The sequence below is a fragment of the Haliotis cracherodii genome, unplaced genomic scaffold, assembly GCF_022045235.1.
Source record: "Haliotis cracherodii isolate W230 unplaced genomic scaffold, xgHalCrac1.p SCAF_1, whole genome shotgun sequence".
Classification (NCBI taxonomy): domain Eukaryota; kingdom Metazoa; phylum Mollusca; class Gastropoda; order Lepetellida; family Haliotidae; genus Haliotis; species Haliotis cracherodii.
In genome coordinates, this window is record NW_027266264.1 from 40,035,955 (window position 1) to 40,062,876 (window position 26,922).

Consider the following 26,922-nt stretch of genomic DNA (forward strand, 5'->3'; position numbering starts at 1 on the left):
AAACGTTCAGGCTATGGATACTATACCTATCTGTATAGCAGCTAACTTGGCCCTGTTCTTTTGTCACGTGACTGAAATAAGACCATTCACAAGCGCGTTGACCACTCGAAACCGTTGGCCAAGACGTTAAGGTGCGGCCCACCTTTGCGACACAACAGGTGCCAACTTGACGCCTAATCAAAAATTGGTTAGGTTGGTCTCTTCAGTTTGTTAGCCGAATCTCAGAGGACGTGTGGTGAACTGATCTCCCGGTGAGTACACACAGTCCACCAGTGTGGACATGGTGTGACCGTACAAACTTCCCGCGGAATGCTTTGTCGTATCTGCATCTCAACATATGTCATACTCTTTTTTTGTAAAACATTTCCATTTCTCTCAAAAGTTGATAAACAATAAACGATGCCTTTAAATAGAGAATTAAAACCTTTGAGACATTTTAACAAGAGTTACTTTTGATACGGCCATATTTTTATAACAGTGTGCTTTATATATTATATTCTTATTTATGGGTGATGCTTCTATGTCGTCTGAGACTTGGGTAAAAAAAACAAGTTAAAAAAACTTTCAACTGAATTCATTTCAAATGTTTCAAAGTTCAGCGATTAGAACTTGCTAGGGTCATGACATCTACGCCATCCTGTACGCTATTGTTGTTCTGAATTCCAGCCTTATGACACAAGAACACAAAGCTGTAGCAAATACCGAATCTCGAAACCCAAGTTGGAAAGATGAAATACAACAACGACTTGGAGCCTTACGCAAGAGAGGGATTTTTAGCTTTTGATCCTTCTATAATTAAGATGAAAACCAGAATTGCCAAAAAGGCACAATGGTTGGGTACAGCCGCCGATAGGCTCATTACCTACTATACACCACAGTCTTCACAGAAACAAACATTTGACCATATTGAAAACGAAAAAACTGTTTCCGAGGTAAAAAGAAGACGAAGACTTTCCCCCAGGTACAACACATTTACATTGCATTCAACTCTACTGGAATACACACTTCCTTGTAGTTCTATATTTCGTGGTATAATATTCTGAATTCAAGGGAAAGTGAAAAAAAATAGATTGATTTTTACTCTATTTACTTTTAGATTTTAACCGATTTGTAGTGTATATGTAACAGTTGATGAGCACATGCAAATCTTGTACAAAGGAGATAGTCATACATAGACACTTCGAATGCTCACGTCATGAACCATCACGCGCCTCAGCTTTCCCAGCTTTTCATGTATGTTGAAATTGTAGTTTTAACCTTGAAGCAGGGTATCGCTTTATTCTATTTTCTCTGTAAGCATTTCGTAGAAAGTAATCTAACAAGGAAAGAAGTTTTAGGGCAGGTGGTGTAGAACGTATTGAATCTGTGTTAAATATGAGCAAGATAATACCAAACCATACACCGACATTAAGTCATTAAGTCATTTTAAAAATTATTACCACTGAAATTTTCTTTGAACGAAATATCATGTATGAGGACGATGACAGGAAGCAATATGGATATGTCGTACTATACTTTCTGTATGGTATCACTCAAACTGTAACTACAACAACAGTGGTTGAGGGTGTTTAGCGCAGCCTGTAGGGCCGTGTGGATGATATAAATAAACACGGTCAACTTCGATGTCCCCACAATCGGCCATTTACAGTCGATAATGGTATTGATTATGCGATAACTCATTAGATACCCCATGTATGAGGTGGTTATATGAAAAAAATAGCCTCCACACATAATAGAGATAACCGTGTGAAGTACAAAATACTATTTCCATATAAACATGGTCATTATACAGGTTAAGCTGGTATCTGAACTAATGAAGTATTCAGCGATTTGTAAAACACATGTGTTAATAAAATATGCAACGGTACATTTATTCAGCAAACATATTTAAATACCCCATATAAGACGATATAAGACAGGTGGTACATACTATGTGTATATTGAAACAGTAGTAACAGTAGGTAAATAAAGCACTTTGATGACTGCTTGTATGGAGTGTCAGTCATCAGCATGAAGTTCCGTTAAAACTTCGCCGCTAATACAGATAGTTGTATTCAACGTATGTTGTTTTGCTTCAGACGACTCATCAGCACAATGCACGTGTGTTTGGTGGGAATGGTTGCCCTAGTGGGCGTGGCCTATGGTGTGGTGGTACTGAAAGAGGCATCCTATCTGAGACTCCCCAACCGTAACGGCCAGTACGTCGTCAACAGCAGAACAGCCAGGGAGAGCGCCTATGATGATGCTAGGAGTTACCTCTACGTTGTTGGTGAGTCCAGCATTTCATATACCTTGCTGTTCTGCTGATGCAGTTTTGGATACATTATTAAAGAATACGAGCGACAGATGCCCCTTTTTTACATGTCAGTTTTGTTTTGTCAGGTCGTGACACGGCTATGTTGCACATCATCTCCCTCGCTGACCCCGCCAACCCGCAGGAAGTCTACACTTACAATTTCAACGTCGCCGCCGACGGCCGTCCTCTGGATGTGGAGCTGTGTCGGGCGGCAGGGGTTACACCCACACTGGCCGTCACCTTTGACGGCCAAGATTCTGTGGCTTTTGAGGGACATCTGGTTCTTTATAATCTGTTTGAGAGCAGCTCAGATACACTTACTCCCCTCAACCCAACAGATCCCAGGATTACCGGTCAGTTGAATATCTTGGTAACTTCATGTAGAAAGTCCCATCACCATTTTCAGAACACAATGCAGATTTAACTACAATCGTAACTTATCAACACTGAAATGTCGCTCAATATATGCGAATATAGACTTTGCCGTAGCAAAAGGTGAATGGACAGACATGCCAACATCTGGTGCCTTAAGCGTCTCTTAGGTAATCAGATGTCAGGTCCATATTTCACCTTCGTTTTCATCATGTCATATTATGACAGCTTTGAATAGCTAGTAAAAAGAACGTAATCGTATTGTGACCTGTAATATGATCTCTTCCCGTCCAGTGGGAGCACATCCTGACAACATGAAGTTCACTAGCGACTGCCGTCGTCTGGTCGTATCTAACGAGGGGGAGCCCAGGGTCGTCGGTGGCACCTTCTATGACCCCGATGGGACAGTTTCTGTGGTTACATTCTCCACAACGCCTGGCGCTTTACCAACAGTCACAACCATCGACTTCAAGAAATACGACGAACAGAGTGAACTTGTGTAAAGCACAAAGGACATTTTCCATTTTATATGAAAAAACACACTTTAAACAGCATTAAAAGATATTTATAATCGATAACAGAAATATTTCTTTTTTATTAATGTTTATTTCAGCGGCATTTACTGGTGTTTTTCAGCACGCTTCTGAATCAAGGTGTCCGCTACTGGCTTCGCCGTGACCCCAACGATCCCTCCACCATAATCCAGTTCTCCCAGAACGTGGAGCCGGAGTATGTGGCCATCTCACCTAGCAATGGGTTTGCATACATCACCTTGCAGGCATGTCTTATTTTCTAACTCAGAAAGCATGGACGTACACGTCAGGCTGCATACACTACACGCTACTTGCTAACAAAACTCTTATATCTGTTTAAACATAGGAAAACAATGCCATTGCAAGGATTGATCTGGAGAACTCTGTGATCACCAGCATATACCCGATGGGCAACAAGAGTTGGGAGTTTTTAAACATAGATGCCAGTGACAGAGACAATGGTGAGTTGTATGATAAATGATTAACCCTGTTGATTTTCTACGTTGTAGTGAACTTATAAGGCCAACGATAACGGCTATGAAAATGATCTAAGATCCTTCTTTTTAAGGGCAGATTGTTTGAGTATCAAAGGGAGGTAAAAGAAAACAAGGGAATACTTCATACAACAGTGTAGATACACATAATGATGGTTTACTGTCGCGTTGACATACATCTGACAGTTTACGCATTACTGTCGCGTTGGCATACATATAACGATTTATGCATTACTATCACATTGACATACGTTAAAAGTTTATGCATTACTGTGGCGTTGACATACATATAACGGTAATGAATTACTGTTGTGTTGACATACATGTAACAGTTTATGCATTACTGTCGCGTTGACATATAACGGTTTACGCTTTATTGTCGAATTGACATACATATAACAGTTTATGCATTACTGTGGCGTTGACATACATATAATGGTTATGCATTACTGTTGTGTTGACATACATATGACAGTTTACGCATTACTGTGGCGTTGACATATAACAGTTTCTGCATTACTGTGGCGTTGACATACATGTATGTAATGGTTATGCAGTACTGTGGCGTTGACATACATGTGTGTAATGGTTATGCAGTACTGTTGTGTTGACATACATGTGTGTAATGGTTATGCATTACTGTGGCGTTGACATACATGTATGTAATGGTTATGCATTACTGTGGCGTTGACATACATGTATGTAATGGTTATGCATTACTGTGGCGTTGACATACATGTATGTAATGGTTATACATAACTGTGGCGTTGACATACATGTAAGTAATGGTTATGCATTACTGAGGCGTTGACATACATGTGTGTAATGGTTATGCATTACTGTGGCGTTGACATACATGTATGTAATGGTTATGCATTACTGTGGCGTTGACATACATGTGTGTAATGGTTATGCATTACTGTGGCGTTGACATACATGTATGTAATGGTTATGCATTACTGTGGCGTTGACGTACATGTATGTAATGGTTATGCATTACTGTGGCGTTGACATACATGTAAGTAATGGTTATGCATTACTGTGGCGTTGACATACATGTATGTAATGGTTATGCATTACTGTGGCGTTGACATACATGTATGTAATGGTTATGCATTACTGTGGCGTTGACATACATGTATGTAATGGTTATGCAGTACTGTGGCGTTGACATACATGTGTGTAATGGTTATGCATTACTGTGGCGTTGACATACATGTATGTAATGGTTATGCGGTACTGTTGTGTTGACATACATATGACAGTTTACGCATTACTGTGGCGTTGACATACATATAGCGGCGTACGCATTACTATCGCGTTTACATACATGCAAGAGTTTATGCATTACTGTCGCGTTGACAAACATATAAGTGTTTACGCATTACTGGCGCGTTGACGTACATACAACGGTTTACGCATAACTGTCGCGTTGACATACATATAATGGTTACGCATTACTGTCGTGTTGACATACAGTTTACACATACACTCGTATAGGCACACACACATTATATATATATATATATATGTGTGTGTGTGTGTGTGTGTGTGTGTGTGTGTGTGTGTGTGTGTGTGTGTGTGTGTGTGTGTGTGTGTGTGTGTGTGTGTGTGTGCATACATTCTGAACTTGCAGGTATCGCGATGGCATCGAGGAAAATCCGCAGCTTGTACCAGCCCGACAAAGTCGCCTTCTTCACATGGGGGGCTGATATACCTTACCTGGTGACAACTGACGAGGGGAGACCAACCAACATCCCCGGGGTCACCTTCCAAGACTACGCTAGAGCGGCATCACTGAGTATGTACATTTCGGCAACTAGGTCAGTGTGAAAGGTGGGTTCGGGGTGGTGTTGGGGGTGGAGGTGGGGTGGGGTGGTTGGGGGTTGCATAAATTGATGCATAAATTGTGAGATGCTCATAATTCCCCAAGGATGAAAATATAATTCAGGAAGCAAAGTGAAATACCTATATTCCCACACAAGGTATATTTTCATGCTCTTCGTGAAAAATGATAGTTTGCCCCCGGCGCATGTCGGTAATCGGGGAAAGCTCGTTCTAATGAGACGAGACATGAAGACCAATTCAAATCATTGTCTAACGTATGCTCCTGCCAGGTTACGTTTTACTGAAGCGAATATGAATATACTCCTCACCAAGCGTTTAAATGTTCATTATGAATCTCTAACAGATATTGTATTCTATACGGTTCTATTCTGTTTTCAGCATGGAATGTAAATGATCCTGAACTGAACTCTCAACTGAAATCAAACGCCGAACTTGGTAATTAAATATAACAATACGTGTTTTGCATGTGGTACACATAGCCATGCCTACAGTAGCACTGCTTGGCATACGAGATACACAAACTATCTGGTTGATATTCTAACTGCTGTAACAGTATGCCGACAGAACCAGTGAAACCTCTTTCCAAACTTTCAAAATGGGCGGTGCTGCATTTTCCTTTACTTTCAACCAGACGCACCAATTTTCTTTAGTTCCAGTAGGTGGTCGCAGGTGATATCCAATACTGTTGACATTGATTGTGTCGTGCAGGTCGCCTGTACGTCTCTAATGTTGACGGGTTTGATGACACGCCGAACGTTCCCTATGCTTTCGGTGGACGTGGGTTCTCAATCTGGAACACACAGTCGATGGAGCGAACCTGGGAGAGCGGTGACGAGCTGGAGAGGTACAGTCGCCAGTACTTCCCTAATACATTCAATGGTAACTGCGCCACCTTCTCGCAAACCCCCGCGCAAGAGATGGACGCCAGATCCACGTGGATGGTGAGTTGTTTCCCGCTCCACAGACAGTCAGGAGATGCACCTGTGACTAAACCTCATCATACTGACTGACTGAGTATGGTTTTACGCCGCTTTTAGCAATATTCCAGCAATATCACGGCGGGGGACACCAGAAATGGGCTTCACACATTGTACCCATGTCGGGAATCGAACCCGGGTCTTCGGCGTGACGAGCGAATGCTTTAACCACTAGGCTACCCGACCGCCCCAAACCTCATCGTAAGCTAAATAAAACAAATCTGGAAGGTTACGCTGCTTATTTTTGAAGATATTGATAAATATGGTTTTGTAATATTAAAATTGTTCACCTAGGGTCCAGAAGTAAACTCTGTAGCCATTGGAGATTTCGGAGGGCGTTCAGTGATGGTTCTTGGGAGCGGCAGGAACGGCCTACTCTACGTATATAGCTTACAGCCAACCATCAGTAACCCCACCCCAGAGTTCCAGAGTGTGCACAGAGCCGGGGAAATAGATGCAACCTGGACAAATCTGTACGCCAGGGAGGACATGGGAGATGCCATTATATCTGACATCAAGTAAGTCTCACCACTCAGAGGTGAGGTGAGGTGAAATAGGTTTTAACTTCGCGTTCAAGATTATTGCTCTGTGTGTGTGTGTGTGTGTGTGTGCGTGCGTGCGTGCGTGCATGTGTGTGTGTGTGTGTGTGTGCGTGTGTGTGTGCGTGTGTGTGTGCGTGTGCGAGCGTGCGTGTGCCTGATTGCACTAGTTTTAAAGTGCAAGCCCCCTGAGACACCATTTCAAAGTTTATCATGAATACCCCACTCAGATACAGTAGATGGACTCCAAGTCGGTCACTGCTTGTCTTATGCTCCTAATGCCGACTGCCAAGGTCGGTAACAATTTTAGCGTCTTTTAACGCTTGACACAGCCGGGGATCGCATCTACGCGGTCACCAATCAGACATAGTGATCACTCTATGATGATTTCAGTACAGTGTACGAATCTAAAACCTGACAAGTTAAGTGTGTTTGTCATCACTGTGTTTCAGAATTTCGTCAGTGGGAACCCCTATCGTAATCGTGACTTCTGAGGCCAGTGGAAGCATATCAGTGTACACGCTTGCTGACGAGACATGGCCTGCACGGACACTGGACGATTCTCAGGAATAATCCACACTGGCCATCAGATGAAAATGTAGCCTTAGCAATGATGTTTAATAAACGTTTTGAAACATATCGCAGTTAATCATTTGAACGTTGGTTTGTGTGGATTATTTTCACCTTGGATATTAAATGTTATGTACGACCGTTTTGAGGACAGTTCTCTTTGCACATAAAAAAAACAACATTCTGACCAAGTAGAATACTGCGCGAGTGGAACTGGTGTATGTACCATGGTAACAACGGGGAGATACAAAGTAGGTCGTACACTACACGAGTGGAACTGGTGTATGTGTCATGGTACAGACGGGGAGATACAAAGTAGGTCGTGCACTACTCGAGTAGAACTGGCGTATGTACCATGGTAACAACTGGGAGATACAAAGTAGGTCGTACAATAAACGAGTGGAACTGGTGTATGTACCATGGTAACAACGGGGAGATACGAAGTAGGTCGCACACTACACGAGTGGAACTGGTGAATGTTCCATGTTTCCATCGGGGAGATACAAAGTAGGTCGAAAACTACTCGAGTGGAACTGGTGTATGTACCATGGTAACAACGGGGAGATACAAAGTAGGCCGCACACTACACGAGTGGAACTGGTGAATGTTCCATGTTTCCAACGGGGAGATACAAAGTAGGTCGTACAATTAACGAGTGGAACTGGTGTATGTACCATGGTACAAACGGGGAGATACAAAGTAGGTCGCACACTACACGAGTGGAACTGGTGTATGTACCATGGTAACAACGGGGAGATACGAAGTAGGTCGTACACCACTCGAGTGGAATTGGTGTATGTACCATGGTACAAACGGGGAGATACGAAGTAGGTCGTACACTACTCGAGTAGAACTGGTGTATGTACCATGGTAACAACGGGGAGATACGAAGTAGGTCGAAAACGTCTCGAGTGGAACTGGTGTATGTACCATGGTACAAACGGGGAGATAGAAAAGTAGGTCGCACACTACACGAGTGGAACTGGTGAATGTTCCATGTTTCCATCGGGGAGATACAAAGTAGGTCGAAAACTACTCGAGTGGAACTGGTGTATGTACCATGGTAACAACGGGGAGATACAAAGTAGGCCGCACACTACACGAGTGGAACTGGTGAATGTTCCATGTTTCCAACGGGGAGATACAAAGTAGGTCGTACAATAAACGAGTGGAACTGGTGTATGTACCATGGTACAAACGGGGAGATACAAAGTAGGTCGCACACTACACGAGTGGAACTGGTGTATGTACCATGGTAACAACGGGGAGATACGAAGTAGGTCGTACACCACTCGAGTGGAATTGGTGTATGTACCATGGTACAAACGGGGAGATACGAAGTAGGTCGTACACTACTCGAGTAGAACTGGTGTATGTACCATGGTAACAACGGGGAGATACGAAGTAGGTCGAAAACGTCTCGAGTGGAACTGGTGTATGTACCATGGTACAAACGGGGAGATAGAAAAGTAGGTCGCACACTACACGAGTGGAACTGGTGAATGTTCCATGTTTCCAACGGGGAGATACAAAGTAGGTCGTACACTACTCGAGTGGAACTGGTGTATGTACCATGGTACAAACGGGTGGATACGAAGTAGGTCGTACACTACAAGACTGGAACTGGTGTATGTACCATGGTTACAACTGGGAGATACAAAGTAGGTCGTACACTACACGAGTGGAACTGGTGTATGTACTATGGTAACAACGGGGAGATACAAAGTAGGTCGAAAACTACTCGAGTAGAACTGGTGTATGTACCATGGTACAAACGGGTGGATACAAAGTAGGTCGCACACTACACGAGTGGAACTGGTGCGTGTACTATGGTAACAACGGGGAGATACAAAGTAGGTCGAAAACTACTCGAGTGGAACTGGTGTATGTACCATGGTACAAACGGGTGGATACAAAGTAGGTCGCACACTACACGAGTGGAACTTGTGCATGTACCATGGTAACAACGGGGAGATACAAAGTAGGTCGTACACTAACCGATTGGACCTGGCGTATGTACTACCCTGGTGGGAATGGGGGATAATTTAAACAGCTTCGTGACGTCAGCCCATTATGACGTAACTACTTTAATAAAGTACAGTCGGCGCCTTTGATCTTTTACCGAAGCATCTTAGAAACGGACGGACAGACAGACAGACAGACAGGTTTGTGTCATGTGCGCTGAATTAGGACCACGTGCCACCACTAGTGTCTTAGTGTCTAGTGTCTAGTGTCTTAAGGTTAAGAATATAAACCACTTTCCTTTGAACTTATCATTGTCTTAAAATAGAATATGTATTCTGAAAGCCCTACCCAGTGCTTAAGGATGAGTTAAAGTTAACGCCACTGGGGCTTTGTCTGTGAATGCCCTCTAAATATTACCGAAAGCTTTCTAAACGTGTACAGTATTAAGTCGGTCTGGGATTTTATCTATTTCTCATTTCAAAATAATTGTTTTTTCCCAAATTGTTTTCCCCAATGAAAAGATTCTTGAATAAGCCAGTTTGGGTTTCACTAATTTTATCGGGGAGGACTTGTAAGTTATCGGAGATGTGCTTTATGATAAGTTTGTTTATTTGTTTGTTTGGGTTTTTTTATTTAACGCCGTAACCGGCAATATTCCAGCTATATGACGGCGGTCTGTAAAAATCGAGTATGACCAGACAATCAGTGATTGACATCATGAGCATCGATCTACACAATTAGGAAACGAGTAGATTTATAGGATGCTAAATCTGCAAGACAAAAGTGTCGATCGCGATCTTCTTTAGGAGTACACGTTATAATATACTTTGTCTTTAGAAGTTTAACTTGTTGATCACTTCGTGTTTATTTTTAATGCATCTCCATACAAGGAGCCAATATCTCTCCAGATGAACCATAAACAAATAGGCTGAAAAACATGAAACCCTGGACTTTTTTGTCTAATTATTCATTTTATGTAATGTTGGCGCACATTCATCTGCATTATTATCAAAGTGTATTTACCTACTTCATCGCTAATATATAATTTATTGTGTAACGACAATGTTTCATCTAGTATATCCGACATACTTATAAACTGTCCATTTTACAATTAATTATTTCTCTCAGAAGTTCTTATTGACATGATTTCGTTTTTCCAAATTCAGAAACGACTCCATAATATTTTCAGCTTCTTCATATCATTTTGGTTTTACTCCTCAACGTTTCCCTTTATTCTTACTATTTCACATTGTTTCTAATTGTGGCATCTTCAAATGTAGGTTTGTTTTATCACCTGTGAGTCTGTCATAGATAGACTTGAACTTGCCAATCTTGAACTCCAGCATATTCTCCGCTTTATCAACATCTATTTTTACATTGTACAAAAATGTAATTGTTTCAGGCCTTGTTATCATCTTCAATAAATCAAACAGGAATTGACCATTGGCATCAATTAAATTATCTATGTCCCTTGATACACGATAATCATACATCGTACCTTGCTACAAGAATACAAGAAACATAAATGAGTGATAACTTTTGTGGCTTATTCCCACAGAAGGATATATCAGGTGACAGAATGTCTCCTGAAACAAGAAGCTACCCAAAACTACTTCGTTTGATGAGGTTACTTTGCCTTCGTGTATGTGTCTCGATTAAACATTCTTCAATTTCAGTAAGTTGGTATTTTGTTGTGTATAATTATAGTTGTCCTTTAAAAGATCCTGAACAACATTCATATCTCCTCCTGGGAATTGCTTTCATTCTAATTGAAGATAGTTGATAATCGACAAGCTTCAATAATAAAAACTAGGATTAAAATGAGGCCCTGACGATCGACATTTATGTCGTGCCTTTGATATTCAAATCCATTCCTCATAACGATTTTGACTCATGCACAATGTGCGCTACCATAACAAAATCACACTACATGTCTCCTTGCAGCTGCCCCGGTATTTATATTATGTAAGCTACAATGACTTTGATACAGTAATCTATACCACATGACTGTTGTCGTCCTAGCCAAACACCACGACTGTCCATGTTCACAAGTTTCTATATGGAAACACATGCCACAAGTCAAGGTTAGCATGTAGTGACCACATCGGTCACCAGCATTGCCACGTGTTTTACTGGTATCACTTGTTGTCACTCAAGGAGCGACACAGACACACAAAGTGATTATCTGTGGAAGGCATGGCGTGGGATCGGTGGCACCTACCTGTCTGTGAGTCGAGATAACCCCAGCAGGCGGAACAGGTGATCCTATTCCCAACTAATCTCTGTCTCCGGGTTTCTAACAACGGTATTATCAAAGGTCATTCCAGTGTCAACCTGTAAACTTCTAGGGAATAAAAATCATACAGGTCACTCTTGCTTAAAATTGCTATCATTTTTTATTTCAATTGGTAAGTTGAGGTCCTTCAAATGTTATTAAAAATTGCAAAACATTGGTAACATGTAATATGTGGTAAACCTTTTTTTAACTTTCTTAGAAATAGCGTAAGCCAAATAAGTGTACTTTATCAACAAAACAGGTTACAAAACATGTACATACTACATCTCCAGTGGTAAGAATGTGCTCGGATCTGAGCAGAGATTGTGGAGTTTCAAGTTACAAAAAGACATTCCACAAACAGGCCCAGTTACTGCAGAGGGGCCTGGGGATTGCTTCTCTTGGAGACATGTAACGGAGATCATATTACCAAGCAAAAACCACTGTGTAACAAAATAAACACACTAACTACGTATGTAAAGAGGCTACAGGTGTAGTGTGAGGCAACATATGGCTGGTTATATATATCACGAAACAAGCGGTATATGTCACGTTACATGAGCCATATAGGTCACGAAACGTGAACCATATATACCATGAAACATGAACCATATATATCACGTAACATAAACCATATATACCATGAAACATGAACCATATATACCATGAAACATGAACCATATATATCACGTAACATGAACCATATATACCATGAAACATGAACCATATATATCACGTAACATAAACCATATATACCATGAAACATGAAGCATATATATCACGGTGTTTTGCTGTATGGTTACATGCATTTCGTTACTTCCAACGATACTGCAACTGAAGCATAAAGTGGCAAAAGTGACGTCACAATAGAGAGGAATGGTTTGATGGAAGTAAATTGTGAATTCTTGACGATTCACACTTTTGTATGGTAGCACTTGTCATTCACTTGTAAAACCAATACACTGTTGTTGCTATTATGGTTTGAGACGCAGATTTACTGTTTGATGTTTACTAAAAAATATAAACATACATTTTATCCTATAAACGATTAGTGCTGATGTCAGAAAATAAGTTTGATATTCATTGATAACACGTATTTGGATTTCAGATATCAGTGAAACAGAATATGAGAAATCAACGACATGTGTATACATCTTAAACAGAATTCATTTTTTGTTAATATAATATCGAAGATATTATGAATTCCAAAAGGTATTCAAGAACAATTATATACCTTTTGTCAAGGATTATTTTTCAAAGTGAAAGCTGTTTTGAACATCTCAAACACATCTGTAACGGAATACTTAAACACAATCACTGGAGTAAGGCAAGTAAGTCTCTTGAGTCCATTGTTATTTTCACCGTTTATTGTAGAACTAATAGTGATGCTTTAAGAATCAGTGCTGAGAGAACTTTATCAGTATTTTCTAGAAATTATATCTCTTTAATGGGGATTAAATGGAATTTAGATTAGATGCGTGTATTACTTTTCAGGAAAATGGTGGTATCGTTAAGGGACACCAGGGGACATGGAAATATGACGACATGGACAAGAAGACTTCAACTAACTACATGTTTTTTGGTGTGCTTTTAAATTAAATTAAGAAAGTGTATAACGCATTTTCCAATTAACAACTGCTCATATGTACTTAGACCATGATTCTTCTAGTTGAAGGCTCTATTGAAGAGACAGGTTTTGCGTGTCTTTTTAAAGTATGTCAATTTTTCTGATTTCTTGTGGCAGATTGTTCCAGAGCAAGCATGTTAAAATTACCTATAGCCTTGTGTTTTGGTACGTGACTTTGGCACCACCAGCAGATGTTGATCTTTTGATCGGAGAGTACGTGCTGGCTTGTATGGTACTATCGGTGAGTAGTTTAAGTCTCTATTGGAGGGAAGCGTTCTCCCTCAGGTGTTCTTGTCGCCTCGACGATGACATATCTCTCCTGATTTGTCCGAGGTCGTAAATATGGTAATATGGTTATCATATGATTATCCAAGCGGTGGATCGGATCCATAACGACGCCCAGGTTTCTTGCACTATGGCTGGGCGTGATTACACTCTCTCCAATGCTGGACATACTCTCTCAAACTCTCATCAAGTTTCATGATGGAACAAAGCTGACAACATATTAACACCAAAGGACACCAAAACACTCTTCAGTATTGACGGTCGACAGAAGAACATACACCAGATATACTGTTTAAAATATTTGACACACAAATGGGATCTATTTTGTTATATGGATCTGATAAATGTGTACTGACAGAAAATCGATCATTGAACGTTTTCAGTCAACATTTTGTAAATGTGTAGGATCTCATAGAAGCCATGTTTAACATGTTCTTTGAGAATCTGAATGTCTGACTTCGCCTGACAGATATTCTAAAAAGTATAATAGCTAATGAATCTAGACAATCAAAACCAAAGAAGAAGTTGTTTACAAGAGCTCGTATTTGTATACGATTGTGCCCGTTTTATAACATTCTAAGAATCAAAAGTCTTCCACTTTGTTATCGCTTACAGTCCCGAAATATTTGAATTTGTTTATCATGAGTAATATTCAATCGTGTAGAGAAATTGTGCCAACTTGCTTAAAGTAAGGTAAAATTGATTGCGGAATGAATTCATACAATTAACTTTATGTATTAGACAATTTTGAATTCTGGGTATCACTGGATGAATTATCTATATTTTAAAACGCACACTAAAAATAACAGGGCGTATCATTGAGGTTTTGAAATTGCTTTGATATGTAAAATAATGTTGCAAATACACATTATCCTTGCGACGAGTGTCCACCTTGACATGTTAGCTGCAATAGCGAAACTTCTCTGGCCCCAGTAACGTAGCACATATATATAAACCGACTGATACATTTATCTGCCATTATCTTATCTGAGACGACGGTCCGTGAATCTGCCTAACTACTGAAGGCAGAGGGCTTCTGAAACCTTCTTTCAACAGACCGCTCATTTTTATAGTACAGGTAAGATGAAAAAACACATACTACTTAATGTTCAAGGGGTATGATTGAGTAGGTCACGTCACGTGGTTATGAAATGCTGAAGCTACCTGGCAGGTGACGTCTTCTGAAGAGGTGAACAGACTGTTTCAAATATTCAGTTTTGTACTCATAAGGTGGTCATTTTACAAACACTAAGATGATAGATTCATATTCGATCGTGCTCCACGCCAGGAGAAAAAATCACCATCTGCTTTGACGCTAGGCCTCGCTGACGTAGCTTCATTCACGTGGATGAGTAGTAGCCAAATACTCATTCAGTTCACCTCGGTGGAGCAAGCATTATTGTTTTGTATTTTGGAAATATACCTACTGTACATTTGGTGCCTATAAATGTTACAATTACGGGGTTTGACAAAACCTCTAAATCGAAAAAATTTGGTTTATCATCATTCTTAAAGAAAAAAATGAGAAAATAATCGCGAAGTCTTTGGTAATAGCAGACGTGACGAGTAAAATTGATTGCTTTCATGCAATGACGCCATCTAGCGCAGATAACCTCGGAAAATAGTTATCACTATCCGCTAAAGAATCTCTATGATTATCATACGAATTCTTGGAAAACACATACAAGTCGGCCTGAACGAACATCTTGACGTCATTATGTTACGTCACCTGCTACTTACACAAGTGACTCTGTTCCCTCGTTGAGTTACCACACTAAATGTTCGTAGTAGCAAGAGGGATCTTATTTGGCACACACAAATATTTCACCAAAACTACGTCTCTGTAACTTGTAATGATATTTTTACCTTCGTCAAAACCCATTCAGCCAGTAAAATTCCCGACACACCGTTAGTGACACATGTTACTCCATGTACACTCCATGTACACTCCATGTACACTCCATGTACACTCTATTATTATGACATCCTAACGTTGCACAGACAAGATGTTCAATCTTTATGACGTACCAGGCGTGACGTCACAGTACCTGACAGACCTAGGGCACGTTGCAAGCCACGAATCGCTTAGAGAAGGCAAATTAATCGCTCATCTCAGGGTCTGCAACGCAACCCTAGAGAAGAGCCATATGCTGAGTTTGAATTTTAGAAAATGGCAACCGGTCCAATTTTAGAAAAAAAGTTCCGAAGAAAATATTTCCTCTGACGGTGATGCGGTCATATGGAAAAATGTGGCTTAACGTAGGTTAGATACTTAATGGACCTTTCAAGTCAGGATTGTAAGATGTCCTAGTAGAATGCGTTTTTATACAGGTGACAAATTCATACTTTATGCGGTACAACAAACACATTCGTGGAAACTCATTCATTTCAAACGTCTCTCTGCTTATTGAAGCAACTATTTGATTATATACACGTCGACGAACCGTACATATATTTCCTTTCCCTGTCATGTTACTTTTTGCTTACTCACAAAGAGTATCAACATTCTACCCCAGTGCGCCCGACCCGTGCCGACCCACGAGTAGCCATGTCCTATGCTTTTGTTGTGTTGCTGTGTGCGACGCTGTGTGGAGCTGTGCCCGTGCTCAAATTTCAAAGCTGGCTCCCTATTCCTGACGCCTCCAACCGCCTTCTTCCTTTCCTGGGAACCGCAGACAAGGTGGCCTGGGACGACCAGGAGAACTACCTCTATGTAATAGGTAATGTACATTATTGGTGTGTTTGTTTGTTGTTTAACGCCACGCTCAGCAATATTACAGCTATATGACGGCGTTCTGTAAGTAATCGAGTCTCGACCAGACAATCCAGTGATTGATATCATGAGCATCCATCTACGCAATTGGGATCCGAAGACATGCATCAACCAAATCAGCAAGCCTGACCACCCGATCCCGTTAGTCGCCTCTTAGAACAGGCATAGTGGCCTTTTACGGGAAGCATGGGTTGCTGAAGATGTATTCCAACCCGTTATTGGCTACACAAGGCTGGTCATTTTACGAAATACATAATTCTGATGGTTATTTGAAATGGCGTCCCACATATCATTATCTTCAATCATTTAATATTTGCAGAACTTCCACTAAGCCCCACTATTAAATATTATTCCGAGCTTGTAGTGTCACTTCATTTCATACATTGTGTTTCAGGGGCCCAATCTGAGACTCTACATATTGTGGATCTGGTGAATCACAGCGATCCCCATATTGTGTTCACTCGTGTATTCAGCGAGATCACAGATGGTATCCCAAAGGCTATTGCATTCTGTCGTAGCCCCCAGCGTGAAGAATTGGTCGTAGCGTTCTCCGCCAAGGAAAGGCTGAATGAGGGCCATGTTGAGGTCTTCAAGCCGTTTCTCCGATTCGACCAGACACTTACACTTCTCGGGCGTGTATCAAGTACAGTAACGTCAACTATCACAAATTCGAACATTACGAAGTAACAGCTATTGCGAACAAGAAATTATAAGTTTGTAATAATCAGATAGCCTATCACATCATACATGTGTCATGTTTATGCCTGTTCTACACTATCTACTATGCAACAACATGTGTCTATTATTATACAGTCCGAGGGTCTTGATTTAGCATATTTGGCATTTACTTTAAAGTTTTAAAAACGTCATTTGTTTAATTACATTTACTTAACCGAGAATCGTGAAAAGTTCGTACCAGGCGCCATCTTGTTTTCTAACAGACCAGTCAATATTCATCACGTTAGAGGTCAATACTGATTATGTGACGAGTAAATATTCAAGGTCAGTGTCATTCACATGATTTCGGGGTCTGCATTGGAATGTATCGTTTCGTCACGTGGTACGGATTAACCAATGGAATTGCAAAGTTTGTAATAGAGGCATAACAACTTCTTATATTTGTCAGCTGAATCGGACCCATCTGCTGTAAAGTTTGACAGTACCTGCTTTCATTTTGTCGTGGCCTGCGAGGGTCTGCCTGGCAAGAGAAACAACGCGTTTGAGGATCCTTTGGGTCACGTGGACGTGTTTGAACCCCAAGTGAATGGCTGGACCAAACTCACCATCAATTTCCAGTGAGAAAAAGGCTACAATAAACTATTACAATACACAAGCAGGTTGAAATTTTAAAAACTTTTTAAAGTTGACATTCTTCTTTATCATCTCTTGTGTTAAAACCACGTGTCTTCGTTTAAACAATATAAAACTTGCAGATTAAATCATTCCCATGTAAACCGTATAGGATTTCCCTATCTGACACTGACGATGCACTTTCTCCACACAGGGGTGCGAGGGGACTGGATCAGGCGAGATATGTGTTTAAGGACGGCTCCAATCCTCAGCATTCTGTACTCAACGACCTGGAGCCCAGTGACCTCACTATAGACGACAATAATCGTGTCTACGTCACCTTTCATGTGCGATATATCACAACTCTCTAGTTGCAAGTTGACACATCTGCACGTCTTAGTGAACGCATAGGATATAACAATTGAAATAATTGCATCTCAAAACTTTAATCCACGCGATAGCTTACCTATATGGATATTGACATCCTGCCTATTGAGATTCACAACCAAGGTATTAACATTGGCATCGCACTCACCAACATTGACAACCAAGGTAGTAACATTGGCATCGCACTCACCAACATTGACAACCAAGCTATTAACATTGGCATCGCACCCACCAACATTGACAACCAAGGTAGTAACATTGGCATCGCACTCACCAACATTGACAACCAAGGTATTTACTTTGACATCGCACCCACCAACATTGATAACCAAGGTGTTAACATTGACATCGCACTCAAAAGCACTGGCAGGCAAAGAATTACACTGACATTCTACACGTGAACATTTATATCCTAGGTATTGAACACTGACATGCTACATGTGAATATTGATATCCTAGGTATTAAACAATGACATTCTACAGGTGAACATTGATACCCTGGGTATTAAAAACTGACATTTTACATGTGAACATTGATATCCTAGGTATTGAACACAACATTCTATATGTGAACATTGATATCTTAGGTAATGAACACCATCATTATACATGTGAACATCGATATCCTAGGTATTGAACGCCAACTTTCTACACGTGAACATCGATATCCTAGGTATTGAACACCAACTTTCTGCAAAACAATATTTCGAATCGGATTCTTTGATTCAGTGGGCAACATATTAGTTATCGTGAATATTTTCATGCTGAAGTAAACTCCGTAAATGATCTAAATTGAATAGGAAATAAATACATCTTACATTAACATGACGCTTTCAGCCGAATGTTGCAGGAGAACAATGTTGTCGCCAAGTTCGACCTGAACAACCTGGCGGGCGGGGTGGACATTTACAGCCTTGGCTCCAAGGACTGGAACAACTTTGACATCGACACCAGTGACAGAGACAACGGTAGACAAGGAATAGCCTCCAAATTTCAGAGGATTGGGCAGTTAAACGTCTTAATTATTCCTTGCTCACCCGGAAGCCGCCTCTCTAACGCCACGTGGACCAATGCTCAAAGTTCATAGTAATAATTTCACTCAGTGAGGGTATTTTTTATCGTTTAAACACATACTTCGTGAGGTCATTCTAAATGGCGGTGTCGTGCTTCCGGTATTGTCAAACATGGAAAATATAGTGTAATGAGGAACATAGCGTTGCCAGAAACATAGTGTACGGAGGAACATAGTGTTGTGGGGAACATGGTGTAGGCAAGAACATGATGTAGTATGAAAAGTGGTGTAGGGAGGAACATGATGTTGTGAGGAACATAGTGTAGTGGGGAACATACTATAGTGGGGAACATAGTGTAGTGGGGAACATGGTGTAGTGGGGAACATGCTGCAGTGGGGAACATGCTGTAGTGGGAAACATGATGCTGTGGGTAAAATTATGTATGATGTAGTTGGGAACATGGTGCATGGAGGAACATGGTGTAGTGGGGAACATGGTGTAGTGGGGAACATGTAGTGAGGAACATGCTGTAGTGGTGAACATGATGTAGTGGGGAACATGCTGTTGTGGGGAACATGATGTAGTGTGAAACATGGTGCACGGACGAACATGGTTTAGTGGGGAACATGCTGTAGAGGGGAAAATGATGTAGTGGGGAATATGCTGTAGTGGGAAAATGATGTAGTGGGGAGCATGCTGTAGTGGGGAACATGGTGTAGTTGGGAACATGGTGTAGTGGGGAACACGATGTAGTGGGGAACATGGTGCACGGAGGAACATGCTGTAGTGAGGAACATGATGTAGTGGGGAACATGGTGTAGTGGGGAAATTAATGCTGTGGAGAAAATGATGTAGTGGGAAACATGATGTACTGGGGAACATGCTGTAGTGGGGAAAATAATGTAGTGGGGAACATGGTGTAGTGGGGAGCATGGTGTAGTGGGGAACATAGTATAGTGGTGAACATGCTGTAGTGGGGAACATGGTGTAGTGGGGAACATGATGTAGTGGGGAGCATGGTGTAGTGGGGAACATGATGTAGTGGGGAACATGGTGTAGTGGGGAACATAGTATAGTCGGGAACATGATGTAGTGGGGAACATGGTGTAGTTGGGAACATGATGTAGTGGGGAGCATGCTGTAGTGGGGAACATAGTATAGTCGGAAACATGATGTAGTGGGGAACATGGTGTAGTTGGGAACATGATGTAGTGGGGAACATAATGTTGTTGGGAAAATGATGTAGTGGGGAAAATGATGTAGTGGGGAACAAGGTGTAGTGGGAAACATAATGCTGTTGGTAAAATGATGTAGTGGGAAAGATAGTATAGTAGGGAAAATGATGTAGTGGGGAACATGGTGTAGTGGGAAACATAATGATGTTGGTAAAATGATGTAGTGGGAAAGATAGTATAGTAGGGAACACGATGTAATGGGGAACATGCTGTAGTGAGGAACGTGCTGTAGTGGTGAACATGATGTAGTGGGAAACATGCTGTAGTGGGGAACATGCTGTAGTGGGGAACATGGTGTAGTGGGGAACATGATGTAGTGGGGAACATGGTGTAGTGGGGAACATAATGTTATTGGGAAAATGCTGTAGTGGGGAACATGCTGTAGTGGGGAAAATAATGTAGTGGGGAGAATGCTGTAGTGGAGAACATTATGTAGTTGGAAACATGATGTAGTGGGGAACATGCTGTAGTTGGGAACATGATGTAGTGGGGAACATGGTGTGGTGGGGAACATGCTGTTGTGGGGAACATGGTGTAGTGGGGAACATGATGTAGTGGGGAACATGCTGTAGTTGGGAACATGATGTAGTGGGGAACATGGTGCAGTGGGGAACATGATGTAGTGGGGAACATGGTGTAGTTGGGAACGTGTTGTAGTGGGGAACATGATGTAGTGGGGAACATGGTGTAGTGGGGAACATGCTGTAGTGGGGAACATGTAGTGGGGAACATGCTGTAGTGGGAAACATGATGCTGTGGGTAAAATGATGTACTGGGGAACATAGTGTAGTGGGGAGCATGATGTAGTGGGGAACATGGTGCAGTGGGGAAATGATGTAGTGGGGAACATGGTGTAGTGGGGAACATGGTGTATTGGGGAACATAATGTTATTGGGAAAATGATGTAGTGGGGAACATGGTGTAGTGGGGAACATGGTGTAGTGGGGAACATGGTGTAGTAGGGAACATGGTGTAGTGGGGAACATGCTGTAGTGGGGAACATGCTGTAGTGGGGAACATGGTGTAGTGGGGAAAATGATGTAGTGGAGAACATGGTGTAGTTGGAAACATGATGCTGTGGGTAAAATGATGAAGTTGGAAAGATGGTATAGTGGGGAACTCGATGTAGTGGGGAACATGATGTAGTGGGAACATGGTGTAGTGGGGAACATAGTGTAGTGGGGAACATGGTGTAGTTGGGAAAATGATGTAGTGGGGAACATGGTGTAGTGGGGAACATGATGTAGTGGGGAACATGGTGTAGTTGGGAACGTGTTGTAGTGGGGAACATGATGTAGTGGGGAACATGGTGTAGTGGGGAACATGCTGTAGTGGGGAAAATGATGTAGTGGGGAACATGATGTACTGGGGAACATGGTGTAGTTGGGAACATGATGTAGTGGGGAACATGGTGTAGTGGGGAACATGCTGTAGTGGGAAACATGATGCTGTGGGTAAAATGATGTACTGGGGAACATGGTGTAGTTGGGAGCATGATGTATTGGGGAACATATGGTGCAGTGGGGAACATGGTGTAGTGGGGAACATGGTTTAGTGGGTAACATGCTGTAGTGGGGAACATGATGTAGTGGGAAACATGGTGTAGGGGGGAATATGCTGTAGTGGGGAAAATGATGTAGTGGGGAACATGCTGTAGTGGAGAACATGGTGTAGTGGGGAACATGCTGTAGTGGGGAACATGCTGTAGTGGAGAACATGCTTTAGTGGGGAACATGCTGTAGTGGTGAACATAGTATAGTGGTGAACATGATGTAGTGGGGAACATGATGTATTGGGGAATATGGTGTAGTGGGTACAAGATGTAGTTTGGAACATGGTGTAGTGGGGCACATGGTGTATTGGGGAACATAGTGTAGTGGGGAAAATGATGTAGTGGGGATCATGGTGTAGTGGGAAACATGATGCTGTGAGTAAAATGATGTAGTGGGAAAAATGGTATATTGGGGAACACGATGTAGTGGGAAACATGGTGCACGGACGAACATGGTCTAGTGGGGAACATGCTGTAATGGGGAACATGCTGTAATGGGGAACATGCTGTAATGGGGAAAATGATGTAGTGGGGAACATGGTGTAGTGGGAAACATGGTGTAGAAGGGATATTGTAGGTTAAATATCTGAAATTGTTTAATGCTGTTTTGCAGCTGTGAGTCCTGGCAACGAGAACATCAATCTTGTGCGTCGTAACATTCGTAGCTTCTATCAAGCGAAGAACGTTGACATACTCCACTTTAACAACAACACCTTCCTTGTGACCGCCAATACCGGTGGATACAAGGCGTACACAGCAGCTGTGGAGGGGGTAGACTTTAACGAAGCAATCAGGGCACGCCTTATGGATGGTGCGCAATACATTTTTAGAAATGCACATAGAAAATACTATACGTAATGAATTTGCCCTCAAAATAATTCGTTCATAATATAAATCAAATACATCTTGAACTATCCTATAATGGTTTTCCATACTCTCAGAATCAATATATCTCGATTTACACAATAATTTTATTTACTTGTGTAATACCTGTCGGGGCCGGGAAACCGCCTACTTGTAGTTGTGTATAAGGTGTTTCATTTTCTGTGCAGAAACTTTGTTCGATCCGGCCCTTGACGCCCAAACAAAATCCGATATGAAAAATGATGCTGAACTCGGTGAGCGCGTTATTATCCTTTCATGTACATTAAAGCAACATTGAGTGATCGTATGCTATGGCCTGCTGGTCGGGCGTGGGCTTGGGGGTCTGTAAACTTCTAAGTAATCTCAGGACAAATGAAGCTGAATCTTGGCATGTTGCTCCACTTGTGTTGATAAGGTCCGATTCTGATATAATGTCAGATATTAACTATTTTTGTAGTGCTACACATCGTTCACGTTCACGTTTTATTTATGAATGATATTATGAATATAACTTTGATTTGAGCTTCACTTTGCGAATGTACTAATTAATTTTTCTCAAAAAGCAATTTAGGCTATGTAGACATCTATCATTTGAAACTAACGTTGATAAAACCTAACGAGCGACGCATAAACTCCCATGTACCCCGAGTGATCCTGCTGCAACAAATTTATCTTACCGATATGTTTTAATATGACATTGTAAAATAAGTCAAATACATTCCAAATTCCAAAGGTTACAAGAACAAACCCTGCTCAGTAATTGTGTATTATTGTAAACATGAGTAATCCCCAAACGTATATTGTATTATTTAACTACTGTATAAAGATTCCGGTTAAATTCGTCAAGGGCAAGGTCATCATTACAAAATTATCATAAGACATATAAATTAGACGTGAAATTTGCTCTTTGCATGTAACACAACCAGTTGTACAATATCCGATGCCACAAGCAATTGCATCGTAGAAAAGTACTGTATCATTAAATGCTCCTATTATTTGAGACTGGTATATGGATTTTCTCAAAGTGGAATATACATATTTGCATACATCTCTCTCATTCAGTTGGTGTATGTTGTGGCCTTAGTGGCGATAATGGGGCTGCTTCTTATAATTGGAATGTTTCATCAGGTCGCCTGTTTGTCACCACTTTACAAGAACCGTCAGATGGATGGGACCCCGTTTTTGGTTACTTCAAACACGCCTATGCCTACGGTGGTCGGAGCTGGTCGATGTGGAACGCTGACGGCGTCAACCAGGTGTATGACAGCGGAAGCGATTTAGAGTACGAAGTCAGTCAGTATAACAAATCTGTCTTCAATGGAGACTGTTTTTCGACAAGCTTCTCGCCACCTCAGCATCTAGACACAAGATCTGATGACATGGTGCGTACATACTACACTGCCTCCGACAAACCAAGATCTGAATACATGTTGCATACATAAATGACTACTTTCGACAAAGAGGTATAAGTTCATGGTGTATGCAGACTACACTACCTAGGTCTAAGTTCATTGTGTGTGGCACTACACTACCTAAGTCTTAGTTCATGGTGTGTGGCACTACAGTACCTAGGTCTAAGTCCATGGTGTGTTCACACTAAACTGCCTAGGTTTAAGTTCATGGTGTGTGGCAAACACACTACCTAAGTATTAGTCAATAGTGTGTTCACACTACACTACCTAGGTCTAATTTCATGGTGTGTGGCACTACACTACCTAAGTATTAGTCCATAGTGTGTTCACAGTACATTACCTAAGTATTAGTCCATAGTGTGTTCACACTACACTACCTAAGTATTAGTCCATAGTGTGTTCACACTACACTACCTAAGTATTAGTCCATGTGTGTTCACACTACACTACCTAAGTTTAAGTTCATTGTGTTTGGCACTACACTACCTAAGTATTAGTCAATAGTATGTCCATACTACACTCCCTAGGTCTAAGTTCATGGTGTGTGGCACTACACTACCTAAGTATTAGTCCATAGTGTGTTCACAGTACACTACCTAAGTATTAATCCATGTGTGTTCACACTACACTGCCTAGGTTTAAGTCCATGTGTGTTCACACTACACTGCCTAGGTTTAAGTTCATGGTGTTTGGCACTACACTACCTAAGTATTAGTCCATAGTGTGTTCACACTACACTATTTAAGTAGCAGTCTATGTGTGTTCACACTACACTGCCTAGGTCTAAGTTCATGGTGTATGGCACTACACTATCTAAGTATTAGTCCTTGGTGTGTTCACACTACACTGCCTAGGTCTAAGTTCATGGTGTGTGGCACAGTACACCACCTAAGTATTAGTCCATAGTGTGTTCACACTACACTGCCTAGGTCTAAGTTCATGGTGTGTGGCACTACACTACCTAAGTATTAGTCCATAGTGTGTTCAAAGTACACTACCTAAGTATTAGTCCATGTGTGTTCACACTACACTGCCTAGGTTTAAGTTCATGGTGTTTGGCACTTCACTACCTAAGTATTAGCCAATAGTGTGTTCACACTACACCACCTAGGTCTAAGTTCATGGTGTGTTCACACTACACTACCTAAGTATTAGTCCATAGTGTGTTCAAAGTGCACTACCTAAGTATTGAGCAATGTGTGTTCACAGTACACTACCTAGGTTTTAGTCCATGTGTGTTCACACTACACTACCTAGGTTTAAGTTCATGGTGTATGGCACTACACTACCTAAGTATTAGTCCATGGTGTGTTCACACTACACTGCCTAGGTCTAAGTTCATGGTGTGTGGTACTTCACTGCCTAAGGATTAGTCCATAGTGTGTTCACAGTACACTACCTAGATCTAAGTTCATGGTGTGTGGCACTACACTACCTGAGTATTAGTCCATAGTGTGTTCACACTGCACTACATAGGTCTAAGTTCATGGTGTGTGGCACTACACTACCTAGGTCTAAGTTCATGGTGTGTGGCACTTCACTACCTAAGTATTAGTCCATGGTGTGTTCACACTACACTACATAGGTCTAAGGTCATGGTGTGTGCACACTACACTACTTAGGTCTAAGTTCATGGTGTGTGGCACTACACTACCTAAGTATTAGTCCATGATGTGTTCACACTACACTACCTAGGTCTAAGTTCATGGTTTGTGGCACTACATTAAAATGTGTCTACGTGTTAGCATTGAAAAGTATGTTTGGATCTGTGAAATGCAATATGAGTAACTCTCTTACCCAGGGCCCTGAACCTTCGGCGATAGCAGCAGGGACATACAATGGCCAGCCTCTTGTGGCTGTGGGCAGTGGTCGTATGGGAGGAATATGGTTGTACTCAGTGTCAGAAGGGGAGGCTGTTGGCTTGCCAACAGGAAGTTTCCTTAGCTACATACGTCTGGGAGACATCAACGGCAGCTGGCGGGCCTTGTACGACAACGGGGATGCTGGCGTACAGTACATCAGTGATTTACAGTAAGTAAAACCCAGACTCTAGTCCGTCTATAAACCATGGGTCAGTTTGTGTACAATTAACCACTTACACACTAAGACCAAGTGGATCCAATAACTTTGCACATTGGAGTCTTTGTCAAAATATTATTATTAATTTGTTATTTTGTTTATTGATAAATGCCGGATGGAAAACACTTAATGTGCGTACACTGTATAGATAGTACACGGTCATATGTGACCTATTGTGTCTATCAGACCTGCTCTTTCCCCACGATAACACTTGCCAATAGTGTCAGCACTTGGGAGGTTCACCTTGGTGTGTCCCTGTGCCTCCGCAATGTCCAAACTTTCTTCATCTATTTAGGGGAACCTCATTGTACCAATACATATACCATGTCTGTAGTTGATGGTATTTTTAGGTATGGATTGTGTATATGGTTTTATGTTCTGTTTCAGTATCGTTAATCACCACGATCATCAGATGCTGATCGCCGTGGGCTCCCAAATGGGTGCCATTGCTATCTTTGAAATCGAGGAAGGTTCATTCCCTTAATGCCTGTCTCACAGTGTACATATAACAATAACATAAATTGCATGATCGCATA

General features: G+C 41.4%; 1 protein-coding gene across 1 annotated transcript; it reads left to right on the forward strand.

Annotated features, from left to right (window-relative positions):
* Positions 1-149: 149 nt before the first annotated feature.
* LOC139455721 (uncharacterized) lies at positions 150-26,922 on the forward strand. The gene is made up of 22 exons (XM_071237273.1): positions 150-251; positions 2,079-2,269; positions 2,383-2,649; positions 2,963-3,167; positions 3,305-3,446; positions 3,548-3,662; positions 5,332-5,496; positions 5,922-5,978; positions 6,252-6,484; positions 6,815-7,038; positions 7,512-7,629; positions 13,364-13,451; positions 16,277-16,501; positions 16,949-17,197; positions 17,681-17,849; positions 18,059-18,191; positions 19,082-19,199; positions 22,645-22,842; positions 23,084-23,149; positions 24,024-24,277; positions 26,109-26,338; positions 26,774-26,922. The coding sequence occupies exons 2-22, from the start codon at positions 2,095-2,097 to the stop codon at positions 26,868-26,870; spliced, it is 3,528 nt and encodes a 1,175-aa protein (XP_071093374.1). The 5' UTR covers positions 150-251; positions 2,079-2,094; the 3' UTR covers positions 26,871-26,922.